The 23,334-nt window shown below is 44.0% G+C and overlaps 1 protein-coding gene across 7 annotated transcripts in view; it reads right to left on the bottom strand.

Annotated features, from left to right (window-relative positions):
• Positions 1-23,334, bottom strand: part of FNIP2 (folliculin interacting protein 2) — a 177,244-nt gene that overhangs the window by 93,689 nt on the left and 60,221 nt on the right. For 6 of the 7 annotated variants that reach the window (XR_002824936.1, XM_004382050.2, XM_023736611.1 and 3 more), the window contains exons 2-3: positions 7,333-7,456; positions 3,432-3,587 (exon numbers count right to left, since the gene is read on the bottom strand). Coding sequence is in view for 6 of the 7 variants with exons in the window: in XM_004382050.2 (XP_004382107.1) it covers positions 3,432-3,587; positions 7,333-7,456 (280 nt within the window). In the remaining variant the exon portion in view is untranslated. Of the gene's footprint in view, positions 1-2,977; positions 3,108-3,431; positions 3,588-7,332; positions 7,457-23,334 lie in introns of those variants that run through there. The other variant, XM_023736616.1, reaches the window with a different exon arrangement.

Raw genomic sequence — 23,334 nt, 5'->3', positions numbered from 1 at the left:
TCAAACTGCCAACCTTTTGGTTAGCAGCCATTCAGTATTATTCAACTTTATAATTAACAGTGATAATCAAAAATGCCAATTGGTGCAGGCACCGTTTTGTGAGGGTCCAAAGGGTAACAGGTGGCCTGATACCTCCAAAGTTTTACAAAAATATTTTAAAAATATGTGACCCCTTTAGCTTCTGACGGGAGGAACCCTCGTAGCACAGTGGTCAAGCTCTCAGCTGTTAACCAAAAGGTCAGCAGTTTGAACCCACCAGCCGCTCCACAGGAGAAACATGGCGGTCTGCTTCCGTAAAGATTACAGCCTTGAAACCCTATGGGGCAATTCTACCTTGTCCTATAGGGTCGCTGTGTGTTGGAATCGACTCGACGGCAACAGGTAAACAGGCAGCTTCTGACAGTCCGTCTCATCCCCTGTGTCATCCACACAGGTGGGCTGTGCTGCCTCCACTTTCTCCCCTCCCATTTTCGGGATTACCAACTGCAATCCTACTTCGCCTCTAATGATCCACTTACTTATGTTTGATTTAGATGGCTCAGAAGGTAAGATTCTGGACTTGGAGTGGATTGAAGATTTTTAGGGTGATGTGAGGGGGTGAAAGTGTTTTGCACGTGGCAAGGATGTGAATTTTGGGGGCTCCAATGATGGAATGTTGTGGATTGAATTGTGTCCCCAAAATAATATGTGTTATAAATTCTAACCTCTATGCCTGTGATTATAATCTCTTCTGGGAATAGGCTGTCTTTTTTATGTTAATGAGACAGGATTACTGTAGGATGTGCCTTGAGTCAAGCTCTTTTGAGATATGAAAGAGATTAAACAAGCAAGCAAGTGAACAGAGATGGGGTTAAGATAGATGCCAAGACACACAGAGATCTCCAAGGAACGAGGAAGCAGAAGCTAAAGAGTCAAGGCCCTTCCTCCAGAGCCAACAAAGAGAGAAAGCCTTCCCCTAGAGCCAGCATCCTGAATTTGGACTTCTAGCCTCCTAAACTGTGAGAAAATAAACTTCCTTTTGTTAAAGCTTCGAGTTACAACTTTGAAGGCTTTTATGGGCAAAATATTGAACAATGCAGGAAGTATCAAAAAGAGAATGGAAGGAATACACAGAGTCACTGTACCAAAAAGAAGTGGTTGACATTCAGCCATTTCAGGAGGTAGCACATGATCAGGAACCAAATGGTACTGAAGGAAGAAGTCCAAGCTGCACTGAAGGCATTGGAAAAAAACAAGGCTCAGGAATTGACAGAATACCAACAGAGATGTTTCAACAAACAGATGCAGCACTGGAGGTGCTCACTCATCTATGCCAAGAAATCTGGAAGACAGCTACCTGGCCAACTGACTGGAAGAGATCCATACTTGTGCCCATTCCAAAGAAAGGTGATCCAACAGAATGTGGAAATTATTGAACAATATTATTAATATTCACACGCAAGTAAAATTTTGCTGAAGATAACTCAAAAATGGTTGTAGCAATACACTGACAGGGAACTGCCAGAAATTCAAGCTGGATTCAGAAGAGGACATGGAAAGAGGGATATCATTGCTGATATCAGATGCATCTTGGCTGAAAGCAGAGAATACCAGAAAGATGTTTACCTGTGTTTTATTGACTACGCAAAGGCATTCGACTGTGTGGATCATAACAAATTATGGATAACACTGCAAAGAATGGGAATTCTAGAGCATTTGATTGTTTTCATGCAGAAGTGTACATAGACCAAGAGGCAGTTGTTCAAACAGAATAAGGTGATATTGCGTGGTTTAAAATCAGGAAAGGTGTGTGTCAGGATTGTATCCTTCACCACACTTATTCAATCTTACACAGAACAAATAATCTGAGAAGCTGGACTCTATGAAGAAGAATGGAGCATCAGGATTGAAGAAAGACTCATTAACAACCTGCAATATGGTCCTCAAGGTCGAGAAGGGAGAGTGTTGACATGTCGTGGGGTTGTTAACCAATGTCATACAACAATATGTGTACTGACTCTTTAATGAGAAACTATTTGTTCTGCAAACCTTCATCTAAAGTACAATAAAAAAAATTTTTAAAAATCAACAAGCAAAAAAAAACACAACAACCTGCAATATGCAGATGACACAACCTTGCTTGCTGAAAGCGAAGAGGACTTGAAGCGCTTACTGACGAAGATCAAAGACCGCAGCCTTCAGTATGAATTGCACCTCAACATAAAGAAAACCAAAATCCTCACAACTGGACCAATAAGCAACATCACGATAAATGGAGACAAGATTGAAGTTATCAAGGATTTCATTTTACTTGGATCCACAATCAACGTCCAAGGAAGCAGCAGTCAAGAAATCAAACAACGCATTGCACTGGGCAAATCTGCTGCAAAAGACCTCTTTAAAGTGGTAAAAAACAAAGACGTCACTTGGAGGACTAAGGTGCACCTGACCCACGCCATGGTATTTTCAATCGCTTCGTATTCATGCAAAGGCTGGACGATGAATAAGGAAGACCAAAGAAAAGCTGATGCCTTTGAATTATGGCGTTGGCGAAGAATATTGAATATCCCATGGACTGCCAGAAGAACGAACAAGTCTGTCTTACAAGAAGTACAGCCAGAGTGCTCCTTGGAAGCGAGAATTGAGAGACTTTGTCTCATGTACTCTGGACATTTATCAATAGGGACCAGTCCCTGGAGAAGACACCACGCTTGGTAAGGTAGAGGGGTCAGAGAAAAAGAGGAAGACCCTCGACAAGATGGACTGACACAGTGGCTGCAACAATGGGCTCAAAGACAGCAACGATTGTGAGGATGGTGCAGGACCTGGCAGTGTTTCGTTCTGTTGTACACAGGGTCACTATGAGTAGGAACCAACTTGATGGCACCTAACAATAACAACAAAGCCACCCACTTGTGGTATTTGTTACAGCCGCACTAAATAACTGAGATATCGCCTTGCGTGTGCAGGCACACACACAGAGAGCATAAAAACTCACCAGCCCTCTAGCCTCCATACCCACGACAGGTCTCACCATTTCTTTCTTCTCCTACAAAGAGTTCTTCCTTCTAGTACCAAGTTCTATTTTCTTAGGATGCCTATATGCAGTCCCAGAATCCTCAGAAATTCTTATAAGAAAATGGGAAAATAAAGACTTATTTCTCTGGCTTCGAAACCAAAGGAAACAAAACAGCACAATTTACTTCTCTGCAATATTTGTCTTCATTCGGCAAGTATTATCCTGGATCACCTCTGCTCGATTACCATTTTTATTGAGGGGAAAAAAGCCAAAGTGTAAAAACAGCACTGTCCTGAAACATTTAAGAGTATACTCTTTGAACTTATTCTCATATTCCTGGAGTGGAACCCTCAAGAAGGCATTATTCCTGTGAAGAAATAATAATAAATGACTTCAACCCCATGGGGCTTTCCCACCGCAGGGATGGTTTTACCTGGTACTTTGGGAGCTGCTCCTTAGCGTGTTGTAAAGATCCCCCAGAAGAACTCTGGGAAGAGAGGCTGCTGCTGCTGCTGCTGACGCTGCTGTTCACGATGCCGCTTCCCTGACAGCACTTGGCTGACATTTTCATGGGGACATCCTCCGTGCTCTGGGTAAAGACAGGCACGCTAAAGCACGCGGAGTATACCAGCTTCAACACCTTCTTCACTAGGAATTCCTTTTGTAAAGGAATTGCACCCAAGTTCATTCACACACCAGAAGTGCTTCTTCCCCTTCTAATGATGGCAAAAATGAGGTTATTGAGAGTACGAGGGGGGTGGGCGAGTGGGCAGAAAGTAATGCTAAAGAAGGATACTAGACAAAAGTGGTGGTTATGTATTAAGACATTAAAAGAAAAAACAACCAAACCCGTTGCCGTCAGGTCGATTCTGACTCATAGCAACCCTACAGGACAGAGCAGAACTGCCCCATAGGGTTTCCAAGGAGCAAGTGGTAGATTTGAACTGCTGACCTTTTGGTTAGCAGCCGTAGCTCTTAACCACTATGCCACCAGGGTTTCCTATCAAGACTTTACGCTTCCTAAATAATGCAACTATTATTTACATTTCAATTCACATTTTAAGAGTGTCTACAAGATCTAATCTCTCTTGGTTATTACTTGACTTTTACAGTCAAATCTGTGAAATGGATGAAAAAGACATTTTAAATTTCAATTTTTAACAAGCAGAAAGCAAAACTGTTACATAACTTGGAAAGACTGGGCTTGTGCTTTGAACGACACACTCCTCTAGTACCCCCATTCAGGGGTGACAGGAAAGTAAGTCAGGAGGTCGAGTTTGTGAAGAGCAAGTGGGCAAAGCCCTGCAGTGGGAGCTACTGTGAACCACACAGCAGGTGATGGAAACTGGTCCTCTAGAGACCAGAGGTAACAGAGGACTGCCTGCTAGGTCCCTCAACAGAGCTCAGCATTAACTGTCGTGACGGTGACATGAAGGTGCAGAGATGTCCCACCTGCTCCCTCAGAAGGTGTGCCCTACCCCCTACAGAAGCGCCCTGGGCCCTCTGCGTCACGTTGTTTTTATGCTGAGTCTTACTTGCTTTTCTTTTGTGCAGCCTTTGCTGGGAGAAACATGAATGCAACTGGAGCTTATCTAATCTCCAGTGTGACAGTCACACTGGGGGTCTAATGCAAATGCCTGCAGTCATGTGCTTGACACAAACTCCTGACATACTGTGTTTGCCAAGGGGAGGGGGTGACAACGGGAAGAGGATATAAGGAAAACTCAGAAGAGATGTGCTGGTTCACAGCAGTCACTCTAGCAAAGACGGCATTCCAAGTCACGCTTGGTTAGTCCCGAGCACCCAGCCCTCCCTCAATACCCTCTTTAGATTCAGCCTTACTTAACAGCACTTTAAGAAGCCCTGGTGACACAGTAAGTAAGTGCTCGGCTGCTAAGTGAAAGCCACCCCACGGGAGAAAGATGTGGCAGTCTGCTCCCGAAGACTATCGTTGCTGTTAGGTGCCGTCGAGTCGGTTCTGGCTCATGGCGACCCTGTGTACAAGGGAATGGAACACTACCCAGTTCTGTGCCATCCTCAAAATCGATGCTGTGATTGGGCCCATTGTTGCAGCTACTGGTCCGTCTATCTCGTTGAGGGTGTTCCTCTTTCCCACTGACCTTCTATTTTACCAAGCAGGATGTCCTTCTCCAGGGACTGGTCCCTCCTGATAACATGTCCAAAGTACATGAGACCAAGTCTCACCATCCTCACTTCCAAGGAGCACTCTGGCTGTACTTCCTCGCAGACAGACTGGTTTGTTCTTCTGGCGGTCCATGGTGTGTTCAATATTCTTCATCAATACCATGAGGCAGTTCTGCTTTGTCCCACAGGGTCACTATGAGTCGGAGCTGACTCGACGGCAATGGGTTTGGTTTGGTTTGGTTTAACAGCACTTACGCCATTAAGGACAACCCCTCAGAGGCCCAAAGTGACACCAGGTACACCCTGCCTTACAGACTGCTAGACCTTTGGGTTGGAGAAGAACCTACTAAACAGTCTGTCAGTGGGGGCAGCACCCGACTCAGTGAGCGCCGCCTTTCTGATTAAATGAGGCACTTCTAAACCAACCTACACCCCCGACTCGTGCCAACACAGCTGTGCTCCACTGAAGATCCCACTTCTCATGAAGACCCGTGAGAACCACAGCACGAGCAGCCCTAGTGGTAGGGTGTGGGTGTTCAACCCGCCATCTGCACCAGACCTTCAGGGAAACTGAAACGGTGTGGGACATCAAGGGGAAACCATCTCCTACCCGCCAAACAAAGAGCCAGGGGCCGGCTTACCGGAACTGCCGCTACGACCTACCACTAAAGCGTGCTGTAAATCACCTGACAGATGGTGCCCCGCCCCACCTACCGAACAAGCCCGGCAACTACAGTAATGATTAGCTACCTAGCGGAATTCCACCTTAAGGCACTGTGGAATCCACCCAGCAAAACTGCCTTAACCAAACACTTCCTTCCTGCAGAAATGATCCCATCAAAGGCAGGAAAAGAGGCCTGCGGTCCTGATGAGGCAAAGACTATGATATAAACTGTTCATCAACTCAGCTGCACAGTCCTACAAATGCCAGAATTTGGTCAGTATAAAGCCAAAAAAACCAAACCCATTTCCACTGAGTCAATTTCAATTCACGGCAACCTCCTGTGTTAGAGTGGAACTGCTCCATAGGGTTTTCTTGGGTGTAGTCTTTATGGGAGCAGATCACCAGGCTTTTCTTCCATGGTGCCATTGAGTGAGTTAGAACAACCAACTTTTAGGTTAGCAGCTGACTGCAAACCACTTTTGCCACCCAGGCAGACCGTGGTCAGTATAGGTGGCAAGTTATTAAACATGAAAAGAATCAGTACAGATGAATTTATTTATTTAATTTGTAGACATCGGGATAAATATTGACAGTAGTGTGAACCTGGTGGCAGTTCAGAATTACCGTGGATTGGTGTTCAAGCCCTGGGTAGTACAGTTAATGTACTCAGCCGCTGAACAAAAGGCTGGATGTTCAAGTCTACCCAGAGATGCCAGGAAGAAAGGCCTGGCAATCTACTTCCAAAAAATCAGCCACTGAAAACCCATGGAGCACAATTCTACTCTGACACACATGGGGGCACCATGAGTCAGAACTGACTCAACAGCTACTGGTTTACTGGGTGGACTGGTGCCCAGACAACTTGGGTGGTCCAGACTCTGCTGCTCCCCTTGGCTCCACAAGACCAAGAGCTGGTCTGTCCTCACTCTACCCATCCCCAGCCCCCCACCCCAGGCCCATCCCCCAAGCCTCCACAAAGAAGAAGAAAGAAAGAAAAGCTTCCTTGGCCAGATAGGTTTGAGAAACACTTCTTTTTGGAGCTGATAATGTATCTTACCATATTATACTTTATAGTAAAGAAAACTATTTAATTTAGTTTAAACCAGTGCTATATAATACCTATTAACATCTATGAAAAACACTGGACAGAATAATATATTACTTTCCCTTCAAGCTAACATTTTATGAGTTTTAGGGTTCTTAGTTTTCCCATTACATGTCACACACTTGGCATCAAAATCCTACTGGATCCCAACTCACCAGCAAATTCACCTCTAGTAACATGTATAGTATACTGCCCAGCTCCATCATGACTACATGCTACCTGTTTTACCTACATTTACTAACGAGAACACAAAAATGCCTGAGGGTAGTGGGGGCGGGAGCCTTTGCTTATGTTTCTTCCAAACCATTAATAACGCTGTCTGGGACAGCCCAAAGAGAAGACTGTGAATTAATAACTCATTGATCAGAGACGTGGTAAAAGCACAGCTGGAAAAGATGAAAGCGAACCAGCATTTCATACCTGAGCCGCCTCTTCAATCCTGTGAACAGCTTTAGAATCAAACAAGACTTGTCGGCCCCTCCTCTCGCAGTCCTGGTAGACAATCAGGCGAATCTCGTTCAGGTCAGACTCTGAGCATGACCAACTACGGTTTAAAAGGGAGAAAAAGGTTACGTTACCTGCAACGCTTGGCATGATCTCGAATGGATAAGCTTCCCAGCTGAGGTACCTGTGTGCACGGTGAAAGGCCACGGGTGTGCAGAGAGGGCAATCTCCTCAGACCTGGGGCACTTAGTGGGCTTGCCTATGGACTCCCAAGGGCCATAAAAATATTGTCGGTGTCCATGACAAAGGTCTGGGAAGGCCGCTTTAAATAATAAAGCTTTGGAGAGAAAGCGCTTCCACTGGAAGCTAACCTGGGCATAGGGGGCAGCCAGAAATCTCAGCGGCTTGCCGAGAGGACAACCTGGATGCCTGGGCTCTGGGGGTGGCCCACCTGAGTTACAGGAGTGGTCAAGCTACTGTGTCACTGGGCAGGGGCCACCTGGAGGAAGTCAGTACAGCCTTTTCCTCTCTCCCTCTCCCATCCACCCACCCATGCTCAGGTCAAACTGAGAGGAAATACATGTCCTGAAGCTTGTTCCTTTCCCCCTGACACAGAGGTTTTGAAATCCACCTGCCTCATAGTACAGAGTCTGAGTTGCTAATGACAACCATCAGCAATATAGGAAGCACATTTGCGCCTAAGCACACGGAAAGCTATCGGGATCAAGTTCCTCAGAAGAAAACAGGGATTTGTTCCTGCGTAATGAGTGACACGGGAATGAGGGAGCGGAGGAAAGGGGGTAATCACTGAGAATGTACCGCCATGGGCATATTCACTTATCGATCCCTTCATACGTTCAATGCATAGTTTAGTGCCTACTATGTGCCGGCACTGTGGCAGACGTGAGGCATTCAACAGTTAATTAACCAAACAGCCTTGTTCCCGGCTCTCATGAAATTCATGGTCTAGTGGATATTACTGGGCTCATAACTGATGCATTTGAACGGTGGTGTTGGCAAAGAATATCAACTATACCATGGACGGCCAAAAGAACAAATAAATCAGTTATAGAAGAAATACAACCAGAATGAGACTTCAGTTCGCTTACTTCGGATATGTCATCAGGAAAGACCAATCACTAGAAAATGACATCATGTTTGGTGAAGTAGAGGGCCAGCTTTACAACACTGTAACTTACAAGGAAGCTGTTCAGTCCTTGTTTTGGGGGGTCAACAATGATTCAAGTATCAATTAAACTGAGGACGGCCTCTCCAGGAGACCTAAAATTTAGTAATGATCACAACACTTTTCTAAATACCTCATTTTATTTTTCAACTAAAAAAAAGATAGAAATAAAAAGTAAGAAAAGGGAAAAGTATGTCTGCCAGATTGTTCAGTTATTTTACCCAAACGCCTTAAAAGTATTTTACAAAATATCAGGAAAATTCCATTCTTCTTCCATATGAATATGGTTTTGGTGTAACACAAGTTTGCCATTTACGCCACTAATATTAGTAGAGGAAATCACAGGTCAGAATCTGGTGAAGGAAAGAGGGCAGGACACAGGAGATTAAATGAGCACTTCAGAACGAGACAGGCCCGGGATCCCATCTCAGCTCTGTCTCCCTGAGCAGCACCGGCCGGGCCTATGTGAAGACGGAAGGAGGCAATCCATGGAGGTTCCCCAGCACAGAGCCAACAGGCTCGACCTAGCAGTAATGGTACACCACATATCTGCTCATAGTTACGCTCACTTCCACATGGAACCAACAGTTACTGCGGAGCTGCTAGGAACACCAACCACAGTTCCCAGGGCTTTACTGAGGGCAACTCTGAATGATTCATATCAGACTATTTCAGAGAAATTTATTTTAATAAACTACCTCATTTCTTTGCTTTTATTGAAAGCAAGGAAAGAACAGTACTCTTGGCATCAGGGGACAGGGTCATATTCATTTATTTTATTGTCAAAGCTATATGACAAGAAAGTAAGATGCTTTGTCTATCTTTTTCTCCTGTAAAATTTAAACAAAATGCTTGTATAGATGCTTTTCAGTTTTAAAATCCCATGATGCTAAGATTTGCCTGGATTAGAACTGAAACCAGACCTTATCGCTGGAAATACTCATTAAAAGTGGAAAGCCCATGACCAAGTGGGATTCATACCAGGTATGTAGGGATGGTTCAACATTAGAAGAACAATCAATGTAACCCATCGCATAAATAAAACAAAAGATAAGAACCACAGGATCTTATCAATTGATGCAGAAAAGGCATTTGACAAAGTCCAACACCCATTCACAGTAAAAACTCACAGCAAAACAGGAATAGAAGGGAAACTCCTCAAGATAACGAAGGGCATTTATACAAAGCCAATAGCCAACATCATCCTAAATGAAGAGTCCGAAAGCATTCCCCTTGAGAACGGGAAGCAGAAAAACATACCTTGCTCACGGACAGGAAGACTCAACATTAGGAAGACTCAACATTGTGAAAACGTCAGTTCTACCCAAAGCGATCTACAGATACAACTGCAATCAGAACCAAATTCCAACAGCATTTTTTAAGGAGATGGAGAAACAAATCACCAACTTCATATGGAAAGGGAAGAGGCCCCGAATAAGTAAAGCATTACTGAAGAAGAAGAACAAAGTTGGAGGCCTCACACTACCTGATTTTAGAACCTATTACACCACCACAGTAGTCAAAACAGCCTGGTACTGGTACAACAGATACATAGACCAATGGAACAGAATTGAGAATCCAGACATAAATTCACCCACCTATGAGCACCTGATAGTTGACAAAGCCCATTAACTGGGGAAAAGACAGTCTCTTTAACAAATGGTGCTGGCATAACTGGATATCCATCTGCAAAAAAATGAAACAAGACCCATACCTCACAGCATGTGCAAAAACTAACTCAAAATGGATCAAAGACCTAAATATAAAATCCAAAACGATAAAGATCATGGAAGAAAAAACAGGAACAAGGCTAGGAGCCCTAATACATGGCATAAACAGAATATAAAACATAACTAAATGCACAAACACCAGAAGAGAAACTAGATAACTGGGAGCTCCTAAAAAGCAAACACTTAACGCCCATCAAATGACTTTACCAAAGGAGTAAAAAGACAACCTACAGAATGGGAAAAAATTTTTGACTGTGACATATCCAATCAGGGTCTAATCTCTAAAATCTACAAGATACTGCAAAACCTCAGTAACAAAAAGACAAATAACCCAATGAAAAAATGGGCAAAGGATGTGAACAGGCACTTCACCAAAGAAGACATTCAAGCGACTAACAGATACATGAGGAAACGCTCACAATCATTAGCCCTTAGAGTAATGCAAATCAAAACTACAATGAGATACCATCTCACCCCAACAAGGTAGCATTAATCCAACAAACACCAAATAATAAATGTTGGAGAGGCCGTGGAGAGACTGGAACATTCATACACTGCTGGTGGGAATGTAAAATGGTACAGCCACTTTGGAAATCGATTTGGCACTTCCTTAAAAAGCTAGAAATAGAGGTACCATACGATCCAGCAATCCCACTTCTTGAAATATATCCTAGAGAAATAAGAGCTGTCACATGAATAGATATATGCACACCCGTGTTCACTGCAGCACTGTTCACAATAGCAAAAAGATGGAAACAAGCTAGATGCCCATCAACAGACGAATGCATAAACAAATTACAGTGTATACACACAATGGAATACTACACGACGATAAAGATCAATGATGATTCCACGAAATATCTCACGACATGGATGAATTTGGAAAGCATTATACTGAGTATAATTAGTTGATTGCAAAAGGACGAATATTGTATGAGACCACTATTATAAGAACTCAAGAAAAGGTTTAAACACAGAAGAAAACGTTCTTTGATGGTTATGAGGGTGGGGAGGGAGAGAGAAGGGTATTCACTAACTAGATAGTAGACATGAATTATCTTAGGTGACAGGAAGACAACACACAATTCAGGGGAAGTCAGCACAAATGGACTAAACCAAAAGCTAAGAAGTTTCCTGAACACAACCAAACACTTTGAGGGACAGAGTAGCAGGGGCAGGGGTCTGGGGACCATGGTTTTGGGGGACATCGAGGTCTACTGGCAAAAAAAAGTTTATAAAGAAAATGTTCTGCATCCCCATTTGGTGAGTGGTATCTGGGGTCTTAAAAGCTTGCAAGCGGCCATCAAAGATGCATCAATTGGTCCCAAACACCTGGTGTATAAGAGAATGAAGACCAAAGACACAAGGAAAGTATTAGCCCAAGAGACAGAAAGGGCCACATAAACCAGAGACTTCATCAGCCTGAGACCAGAAGAACTAGATGGTGCCCGGCTACCATCAATGACCACCCTGACAGGGAACACCACAGAGAGTCCCTGACGGAGCAGGAGAAAAGTATGGAGCAGAACTCAAATTCACGTAAAAAGACCAGACTTAATGGTCTGACTGAGACTAGAGGAACCCCTGAAGACATGGTCCTCGGACTGTCTGTTAACCCAGAACTAAAACCATTCCCAAAGCCAACTCTCAAACAAAGATTAGACTGGACTATAAAACATAAAATGATATTCATGAAGAGTGTGCTTCTTAGTTCAGGTAGATACATGAGACTAAACGGGTAGCTCCTGTCTGGAGGTGGGATGAGAAGGCAGAAAGGGATAGGAGCTGATTGAATGAACAAGGGAAACTCGAGGTGGAAAGGGGGAGTGTGCTGTCACATTGTAGGGATTGCAACTAGGGTCACATAACAATATGTGTATACATTTTTGTATGAGAAGTTAACTTGAGCTGTAAACTTTCACCTAAAGCACAATAAATAAATAAAAAGTGGAAAGCAAGTGACCAAAGTCTGAATTATTTTCCTCAAAGGCAACAAGCAGTAGTTCAAATGGTTTTAAGTGTAGAAAATGGAATTCTCTTTGAAAGAGACACAACCTTGAAATCAAAAGTTTCCCAAATGCCCGATTTTTAGCTTATAATATGCGTATAAAAAAACTCTGGAAGACGACACAGAGACTATTAACAACAATCACATCTAGAGAGCTGGAATAGAGGACTGCAGAACGGGAACAGGTCAGGGAAGTCTGCTTCCTATTTCATACCCTTCTACTATTTGAATGTCTTACCAGGAGCATGTAAATCTCTTCTAAATAAAATAAATAGATCTAAGTTTGACAAATTTAGTTTTTATACAATATTTCTTGTACCCTATCATCCCACAATTTTAAGTTTGATATAATTCAGAATTTATGAACAAGCCAAAAAACTATTGATCTATTTGATCTATTCATTTAATATTCATTGAAAATCTACTGTGTATAAGACACTGGGGGGTGGGGTACAATAAAATGGATGAGAAACATATAGTCCTTGTTCTCAAGGAACTTAAAATCTAGAGGAAGAGACGATCGTGTAGGTCTTGAAAACAAGAGGACAAGGAAAAACTGAGAGAGCAAGAGAGAGGAAACAGGAAAAATTCCTGGAAGGAGCAGCATCTGAACTAATGAAGCCATGAAGGATGGCAATGATCAGACACAGGATGAACACGGAGATAGTCATTCTAGGCTGAGGGCACAGCACAACCCAAAAAAGGTAAATGGCAGAAGGTCAAAGTCTTGAGTGGTTGGAGCATGTCCACTGGAGGAGAATTACATAGGAAATGAGGCTGGAAAGATAGTTTAGGACCACTTTGGGGGCCTTGAATGCTGCACTAAGGCATGTATATTTTGTTCTACATGCAGTGGTGTGCTGTTCCAAGTTCCTGAGAAGAAAACAACATGATCTGGCCTGTGTTTTAGGAAAAGAACTCCAGTGGGTTAGATCTTTTTAGGGCACACGCAGAGGTGGAACCGACTTGCACCGCCCAGGCTTCCAGGAGTCGTGGCTGATGAGGGAGAGCTCAGCAGGTGAAGTTTAATGCAGGAGGATCTGCTATGTCCTCCAAGCCCAGTTCAGTGTTGGCGTTCGACTCCTCCCTTGAGCTTTTATAGGAATCAGGTTAGAAGTGGGCCCGCCGGCGCCCCCGGTAAAGAACTATCTATGAAAGAAGAATGTTTGGAAAACGTCTTTCCCTCTTGCTCTCACACAAGGAAGTGGTCCTCTATAGTCAAAGTTCATGTGAAAAGTATAAAGAGTCGTCTTGTGACCCAAGAATGTGAACGTTTAAAAAGTCAAGTATGACAGGGAATTTTAAATGGTCCAAGAAAGGTAAACTGTAGACAAAACAAAAACAAACAAAAGCAACAATAATGATCCCAACAAAACCTGGCAAACACCATCCGTTTAACAAGTACCCAGTGCAGGCTTACTGTGCGCCAAGCCTTCCTGCAGGCAGTGGGATAAAGCCCCTATTAAACTCAAGGGTGTTAACCATGAGACCTTCCCAACCACACTTACACCCTGCTCTCTTTTTCCTGCCAACCCCATGGCTCCCCTGCTCGTTTAGTTAAAAAAAAAAAAAAAAAAAAAAGTTTCTAAATACAAACCAAACCTCTCAGAAGCTCTGCTTAAGCAGGCCCGAGTGACTGTTACCTCAGAATAAGGGAAGGCTGGGGGGCGGAGGAAACGGAAATTCTGCTGGAGACAGCGATCAGAGTTCTCACTCTGTCAGCACATAACGCACGTTACTTCCCACCCAGTAACATGCTATTTATTTCAAGGAAGAAAATTGATGTAACTAGATGGCAGAAATGGATTTGGAATTCATTTCTTTTTTGCTAGGTTAGTACTTTCAGGAAGATGGCTAACAGGCAAAGTATCTTACAGATTAGCTGACTTTCCCTTCTTCGCCCGTTATGTATAAGGCTAGACGAATCACCTGGTATAATTTCAGAGGAACTGCAAAAAAATTCACCACTGAATTGGTGTTCTGTGGTCAAGAGTACAATAAAAAGTGTTTTAAAATTCCAATTCCCATCAGAAGCTTTATATATAATGCTAAACTAAAGATAAAATTTTAAAACAATTGTAATTAGATGTCACTGTTTTCTTATCAAAAGAGAACTATATTGGGTGCCGGATGGGCTACGTAGAATTAAAAGATAAACCCCCAAATCAGCAGTGTGGCGCAATGGAAAGAGCACCGTAACATGAGTTCAAAGGCACACTCCTGCATCCATTCCTTCCACACACTTCTGATGGCCTGGCATAACCCAGGAACCATGAAAGATACCGGGAACAGGAACGAACTGGATCTAGTTCCTACCTCAGAAGGCTTACAGTCAGATATGGGAAGACCAACATGTAAACAATGAGTCAACTACACTGTTACAGGTACTGAGATAAATGTCGTGTCTTACGGGGAACCTAGAAGACAAGAGGTCAAGTCCACATGGTGGGGTGGAAGGTAGGCACAAGTCACAAAGGGAGTGATGCCTGGACATGGATTAGCACCCGCCAGGGTAAATGGAGCTCCTGATTCTAGCTCTGCCACCTGCCATCCAGATGACCTCAGGAAAGCCCCCACTGTACGCCTTAGCTACATCACACGGCTGTCAGGACAAACCAGTAGTAAGCATGAAAGTACTTGTTAATTCACTGACCAAAGATCAGTCCAGATACACAATCCCTTAACTGAGATCCCTAGGGCCAGACGTTTTCAATTTCTTTGTTTTTTAATTTTAGAAAGAAGTTTATACCATGTAACATCTCCTCCAGGGTCTGGGGCATAATCAAACCCCTAAATCAAACAAATGATTTCACAAGACAAAGTTATGAATATTTATGCTAAGCGGATTAGACAGAAACTATAAACAGTCTCAAGCCCTGGTGGTGCAGTGGTTAACTGCTCAGCTACTAACCGAAAGGTTGGTGGTTCAAATCCACCAGCCGCTCCACGGGAGAAAGACGTGGCGGTCTGCTTCTATAAACATTTCAGCCTAGGAAACCCTATGGGGCAGTTCTACTCTGTCCTATAGGGTTGCCAAGAGTCAGGATCAACCTGACAGCAATGGGTATAAGTAGTCTCACATCATCAGTTCAGGTCAGTTCCAAATATTTTTTTCAGAGATTTTAGGGTTTTAGTATTATGGGATCGGTATTATTCACCAATATAACGATACCATGTCAGAGGGAAGGTCAAAGACTGAAATAAGTAGCAGACAGGCCCGCCCCCCACTTTCCTGAATATAACCAACCCCTGACAGAAGTGACAGTCAGAAGTTTATGTGTAAGGAGGTTGTACTCTGAGCTTGTTCCATGCCCGCCCGCCTGCCCCACTAAACAATGCTATTAATGGCTGTGAGAACCACAAGCAAAAAACCACAGAAGGCTTTATATAACATACTCACACAGGAGTGACAAAACATTACAGCATGAGTCACAGAAAAGCTTGAGGTTTGGGTGCTGCGAAAAGGAAATTATGAATTACAGAAGAGGAAAAAAAAGCATTTCCTCCTCCTTTCCTGAGTCTGGGCTCACATCAGGTAAGACGAAGTTTGCATGTGGCACTAGAGGCACACTTGTCACACCCCAGTGCCCCGGGGCCACCCCAGCATGAGCAGGGCACCCAGAGCGCTGCACTGGGCGTCCCAGCACCTGGGTTCTGTTGTTGCTAGGCGCCGTCAAGTAGGCCTGACTCCTAGGGAACTTACGTACGACAGCATGAAACGCGGCCCCATCCTGTGCCATCCTCACAATCCTTGCTATGTTTGAGCCCATCACTGCAGCAGCCACTGTGTCAACCCATCTGGTGGAGGGTCTCCCTCTTGCATCGACTCTCTACCAAGCATGATGTCCCTCTCCAGTGACTGGTCCCTCCTGATGATGTGTCCAAAGTAAGCAACACTGATCCTAGTCACATTCCTTCGCCTCTTAGCCCGGTGTTCTCTCCTCTATAAATGACGGACTGGGGCTACAATTAGTCATACAGGTCTCAGCCTTCCAACTCTAACACACCGTAACCCTAAATTATCTATTTTGTATGCACAGGATAATTTATAATCGGTTACCTTTGTCAGGCACCAAGAGAAATGCAATCTTAATGAAATAATCTAAATTACTACATGGTATTCCTTAACCCGGAGCCCTGGTGGTGCAGTGGTTAACAGCTCAGCTGCTAACCAAAAGGTCTGCAGTCAGAACCCACCAGCTGCTCCTTGGAAACCCTATGGGGCAGTTCTACTCTGTCCTATAGGGTCCCTATGAGTTGGAATTGACTCAACGGCAACGGGTTTGGTTTGTTTTTATTCCTTAACCCATCTAGATGTACCCTCTACTTTGATAAACATGCTTCCTAATTAAAACACATCGCTTTTAAAACGTGCTAATACAATCGGAAGGGGACAAGTGTGAGCTCTCCTGAGGGAAAGGCACCCTGAGCGGGCAGGTCACCGAGCCAGCCAAGATGCCTCCCTGGCTGCACTCCCTGATTCTGCTGTTGTTGTTACAAATCGTCTTTCCTTTCTTCCCTTTAAAGACCCACAGAATCTTTAAATACAGTCTGTTTTTTCCAGAATGGTCCCTTTAATTTTACATGAGCACTGATCATTCTTTTCTCATATACACCTGTACCAAAACAACAAAAGTCACCGACACAAAGAGCTCGGTTGTTCATCTCCACACGCGCGTTAAACCGATACTCACTGGGCTAATTCTATACCCTCGTCAGCACAACCACGGCAGTCAAGACGCACGATTACACTCCAGGGTTACTGACACACAGAACGGCCCTGCTGAAAGGTAACCTGCAGCAACATGACTTCAGAGCTTTTCCTGAAGGTAGGGTTTCCCCATCTCCTCCCCCACTGCAGGGCAGTTGTATAGTAATCACGGATAGACACGTGAATTTCAAAGTATGTATTCAAGACATGCTTTATATATTAATTTTATATTCGCTTAAATCATACACAGATACGGCAATACTCCTACTTTCACGGCAGCGTCCAGAGGTCAAAAGCTTGATTCTCTCTGTAAGGGCTTTTGGTTGCAAAAGGAGAGAGCCAAAATAAATACACAACCATCACCTACCTTTGGTTTTAAAATATTATATCTAAAAGAGATGGGTACAAACACACATACTCTTTAACCCAGCAATGCCACTTCTAGGAATTGATCCTACAGATACAGCCCCAAGCGTGAAAAATAATTATGTCCAGAGAGGTAGCCACTGCAGCGTGATTTGGAATAGCAGAGGACTGGAAAACAAACTAAACATCTGTCAGCGTGGGCTGGCAACATAAATCATGGTACAGTCACAAATGGAGGACTGTATAGATATGACAAAGGATGAGGAAGCTCCTTATGTGATCATATGATAAACCCCAAAACACACTAACTGCAAAAAAGTACAACACACTGCGTATAGAATGCCATCGCATGTAGGAAAAAGGGGCAAATGAGGGGAAAACACTCTAGATGTTCTTACGTATGTATAGCGTATCTCTGGACATGTAAGTAATGAACTGGTAAGCCGTCTGTGGGGTAGGAAGCTGGGAGAGTGAGGGAAAGGAGTGAGCACAAGGCTGCATACTTTCTAGAAAGGCCTTCGTGAGGCCGCTGAACACACAGCAGTGAAAACAGCACAGTGAGGAAGAGTGTAGACTCTGGAGCCAGACAGCCTGGGTTCCAGGCTGATGCCGAACCTCTTTGCCCCTCAGTTTCCTTGTCTGCGAAGAGGGGATAACAGTACCTAACTCCTAAGTGCTGTTTGGAAGAATAAATGCAAAGTGCTTAACTCATCAAGGCACACAGCAAGTGTGCTATAAGCAGCATTCACAGTAACTTTGAGCCTTTTAAATACTAAACCGCTGGACTGTACTAGCTCTTGAAAAATTAAAATAACAGAGATGGGGAATATAAGAGCCCTATTTTTTTTTAACCCATCAAAGAATCTATTACCGCCTTAAGACAAACAACCTTAATTACTGTTTCCTTAAAGAGACTCCTGAGTAGTTGAAGCACGAGGCAGTGGGTGAACTCCTACAGGGAAACCACCTTAATGAATTCAAGGCATTCAGATTTAGTTTTCATATATGAAGTCTGACCTTAGACGATGACATTTATGCAGCTTTCTTCTCGGTATTCATATACCACATTTTCCTGTCCTTCTCCCTCCTCCGCCTTCCCCAAGAACAAGAGAAATCTTCTCTTTAAAAAGGCATTCTCTCTTCACATGTATTCCACCCATTTATGGTTTTCAGCTGTTACTGTCATTCTAGTACTGTATCAAATAGATTTTCATTATACCAAGCACTTGCCTTCTTTTTACTGCATAATTCTCACGGAGCCCTAGAGATACCCCCTCCAGGAAATCTGGTGTTTGGATGCAGGCAGAGGAAGACTGGTATCAGAGCTGCACAGCACACGTACAAATAACTGCCTAACATTTTAGAGTTTGCCAAACCCTTCTACAGAATCCACCTGAGCTGACCTTTATAAATGTCCTGTGAGAGTCTGTATTATAGAATTTGTTTTACACAGAAGTTAGGAGACCTGAACAAGGTTAAACCCTTTTCCGTCGAGTCAATTCCAACTCACAGCAACCCTACAGGACAAAGTAGAACTGCCCTGTAGGGTTTTACAGACGCAGACTGCCACATCCTTCTCCTGTGGAGCAGCTGGTGGGTTTGAACGGCCGATCGCTCAAGTGCTTAACCACTGCACCACCACAGTTGTTTTTAACAAGGTTACAACCTCCAAATTCTGTGTTCTTTCAATCCCACTATCCTATCACCTTACATAACAGAGGATAACATCGTCTATGTTCCCGGACCTCCCAGTGCATTTCTTCCGAGGTGTAAAAATCTGCTACATTTAAAAAATTAAAAAAAAAAAAACGTGAGGGGGAATTCTTTAAAAAGTTCACACACACACACACACACACACACACACACACAAAATAGCAGCTCATATCACAAAGATTTAATCTCCCTAATACACAGGAGAAACTGATAAAGAAAAATGACTTGCAAATGAAGGGAAAAGTGAGCGAAGGATACATTAAGATAGTCCTTAAACATATGAAAAGATGCTAAACCTCACTCTTAACAAGAGAAAAGCAAGGGAAAACCATACACCTATCAGGAAGGCAAAAGTGCAAAAGCGGGCCACTCACCGCTAGGGCAATACAGCTGGTACTGCTTGGTGACGGCTGTCCTACCACGGCAGCCCAACACGCGCAAGGCACGACTGCTTCTCAGGGTTTATACGGCTGTGAGATTTCAGAAGCAGACCACCGGGCCTGTCTTCTGACGTGCCTCTGGGTGGGTTCGAACTGCCAACCTTCAGCTAGTCGTCAAGCCACCCACGGATTCCGGAAATACAGGTAAGGACACAAAGTGTATGACCACACGTGGAAAGCAATTTCTTATAGCTAGCAAAATTGCAGTGCATTTAACCTTGGACCGAGCCATCCCACTTCTGAAACTATACAGATACACGTGCGATCACAGCGTGCTTGCCAAGTGCGGAAGGCTGGAAACTGGGGGCGGACGCAGTAGGGGCAGGGTGAACCAGCTATGCCATATTCACACAACAAAACACGAAGCAGCTGCTGGAGAGACAGCGCCATGAGAGATCTAGCGTGTCTCCAGATAATACTGTCATGTTAAACCACGGAGATCGGACCACTGTACACACAGTGTAAGGAGGAGGAATATGTATTTATACTTGATTATTTCCGCACAAAGAAATACCATTAGGATGTCTAAGAAACTAATAACACAGAATATCTAAAGAGGACGAGGAAGACTCAGGGAGTGGGAGGTCTGTGTTTTAAATGCATGCTTCTCTCTACATATTTATCTTTGAACCAAGCGAATGGGTTACCTCTACTGACAGATAAAGTATTTTTTAAAATGTTAATAAATAAACCTACATTCACACCCTTTGACCCACGCATTTTACTTACAGATGTCAGGGTGGGGGCCTCCTTCCCTTTGCTTTACGTGTCCACGCAGAGGGACAGCCACGATTTGCGTTAGCACTCCTGACTGCTCTTCCCCCTCACTCGCTCCTTGCAGCCGCAGGAGGAAGAATGGACCTGACTGGTAAACCTTCTTGGATTCCCTGCCATCTGACTGCCTACAGAGCACACACATGCCAGTCCATTCCTCAACTCCTCAACATCGGGTATCACAGGACAGGTCCCCATGTGGGAGGCCCACAGGCGTCCTGGGCTGCCTGACAAGGTGGGCAGACCTGGTGAGTTTGGGGGTTCAGTGTTAGGCAGCCCCTCATTACACATGCTGGCCATACTTCAAATGGAGATATTTTGGTTTCCATCTACCTGACCACTGTTTCTCTGTCAGTTTAGACTCTGCTGGGGAGGGAAAATGGACATCAGTTACCAGCCTTCTTCAAATTTCCTACAAGGGAAATTCCTTGCCAAGGAGACTGTCAGAAATTTAAACCAAAATTGGGTCGTTCTTGACCAGGATCACAACAGAGGGTTCTGGGCAGAGCTGGAGAAGGATGTAGAACATAATTCTAACTCATAAAAAAAGACCAGATTTACTGGCCTAAAGGAGACTGGAGAAACCCTGAGGGTATGGCCCCCAGACACCCTTTTAGCTCTGTGGTGAAGTTACCTCCGAGGTTCAGTGTTCAGCCTGGGAGTGGACAGCCCTGTAAAACCAAATGGGACTAACGAGGTACAGTAGTCCAGTGACAAGGGCCAGAAGGCAGAAGGGGACAAGGAAGCTGGTGATAGGGAACCCAAGGTTGAGTAAGGATATTGTTGATGTGTTGTGAGATTGTTAACCATTGTCATAGGGCAACATGTGTAGTAACTGTTAAATGAGAAACTATTTTGTTGTGTAAGCCTTCATCTTAAGTGAGAATAACAGCACAACTGGAAGAGCAGAGTCGATGTCACTGAACTGTGCATGTAGAAATTTTTGAAATGGTGTATCTTTGGCTATGTGTATTTTCACCAAAAAAAAAGGTTGAGAAGTTAGAGGGTTGACATGTTGTGGGGTTGTTAACCAATGTCATAAAACAATATGTGTACTACTGTTTCATTAGAAAGTATTTGTTCTGTAAGCCTTCACCTGAAGTACAATTAAAAAAAAAAAAGTGGAAAAAAACACACAAAAAAAATTGGGTCGTTCTTAGCCTTGTAACAGTCTAAACTGGAAACGACTTAAATATCTATTAGCAGAATATCCTCTAATAGTTGAAGCCATCCATTTAAGAAGACACTACACAGTCATCAAAAGTATTCTCCAGGGAATTCTGGCAAAATGGCACTCTAGGCAGAAGCACCACGCCGTCCCTCCACAGCAAAGATTCGAAAAACTAAGCCAAACAGAGAATACAACAATCCTGAAACCCTAAAACATCAAATGAAAAGATAAAGAACTCAGCCAAGCACCAAATGCAGTGAGAAACTGACAGAGAACGGAGAGTGAGGAGAGATTCATACAGAGGTCCCCTACCAGCTAACGCAGTGCGGATCCGCCATCTTGGACTCCTTACGGAGACCAGCAAACGGGGTACAAGAAAGCAGCTTCACAGAGCTTCCACCGGGAGACAAAACAACCAGTAATTTGCGATATACGCTTTCCCACCCCCCACCCTTCTTCACCTCCACTCGGGCTCCTCTGCTTCCCGCGGGCACAATCTCTTGTCCGGGAAACACTGGCTGCTTGGATTCCACACACCCGAATGGGTGGCTCTCTGAGTGCCATTTGTTGGTTGCTGGTGTTGCTTTTTTCCGCTTCTTTTGATTTCTTCCTTACCTCTCACCAACTCCCCCTCCTTTCGTTCAAATACCTGGCTCCGTGCGCCATCTTTGCTTCTTCCTGAGGGGCTGCAGAGCTACGTTCGAGTGTGGAGCTGCTTCCCGGTCTGGGCTGCCGTGCTGGTGGGATCCCGGGGCTTTTGTTCGTTTGTTTGTTTTCAATTATTTGTTTTTCTTCTTTTCCTTTTCTTGAGTTGGGAGCCCTTTCTGGCCAGGTGGTGCTGCGTGGCTTGGAAAGTACCCCCTCGGCTTGCACAGATGTGCAGAGAGATCCCTGAGGGCATTTCTTTTTTTGTTAGTTTTTTTTGTGTGTTTCTTTTTTTCTGTTTTTTGGGGACTTTTCTTGTTCTTCTTTTTTTTTTAATTTGTTTTATTTTCTTTTCCCTCTTTTTCCCTTTCTTCATTACTCAGTTTCTCATCTCTCCATATCTTCCTTTTCTTTCTGTTCCCTGAATACCTGGCGTTGTATACCTCTACGACTACTAGCCAGGCTGTACTGCAACACCTGAGAACAACTTCCCCAGACCTCATAGCTGCACCGGTGGGATGCCTGGGAACTTTGCTGTTCTTTTCCCTTTCTGATTTTTATTTATTCATTATTTTCTTTTTTCTTCCTCTTCCCCTTGGTTTTTTTCCCTTTCATAGTCTCTCATGTTTCCACTCCCACAGCAAGCTCCCCTAGCATTCTTTTTTGTTTGTTTGTATGTTTTTGGCTCCTTTTCCTCTCTCCTCTCTCCCACATCCATCTTAGCTCCACACAATAACAATCTCCCCACTACATCCTGCCTACCTGCACCGTGCACTGAACATCACGCCACCAAGCAGCACGGGCACGTCCTACCGGACCCTGCCCTGCACTGATTAACGACCCGCCCTGGTGGCAGTAGTAAGTGCCACAAACAACCCGTCCCAGTAACTCCTCTTCAGCTAGATCTGCCCTGCCGTACCATATCTGAGTGACTGACCCTGCCAACTGGAGAAGGAGGTGAAAAGTATTGTGCCCACAGACGAGCAAACAACAAAGAACACACAGTCCGCCTGCTTAGACATACTCAAATTAAACAAAAAAGGGGACGAAACAAACAAATCTACAATCAATAAATGAGAAAAGTAACTACTGAATGCCCCGAAGACAGCAGACAATATCAAAACATTAACAAAAACAGGACAGGATGTTTCCGGTAGGCATCCAAAATAAAACACCAGATGACTTTCTAGTGGAAGAAAAGGCACTAGAACTACCTGATAGGGAATTCAAATCT

This window comes from Trichechus manatus, unplaced genomic scaffold, assembly GCF_000243295.1.
Source record: "Trichechus manatus latirostris isolate Lorelei unplaced genomic scaffold, TriManLat1.0 scaffold00089, whole genome shotgun sequence".
In the NCBI taxonomy this organism is placed as follows: Eukaryota; Metazoa; Chordata; class Mammalia; order Sirenia; family Trichechidae; genus Trichechus; species Trichechus manatus.
Note: the sequence above shows the minus strand (reverse complement) of the source record. Positions and strands in the feature narration are given on the sequence as shown.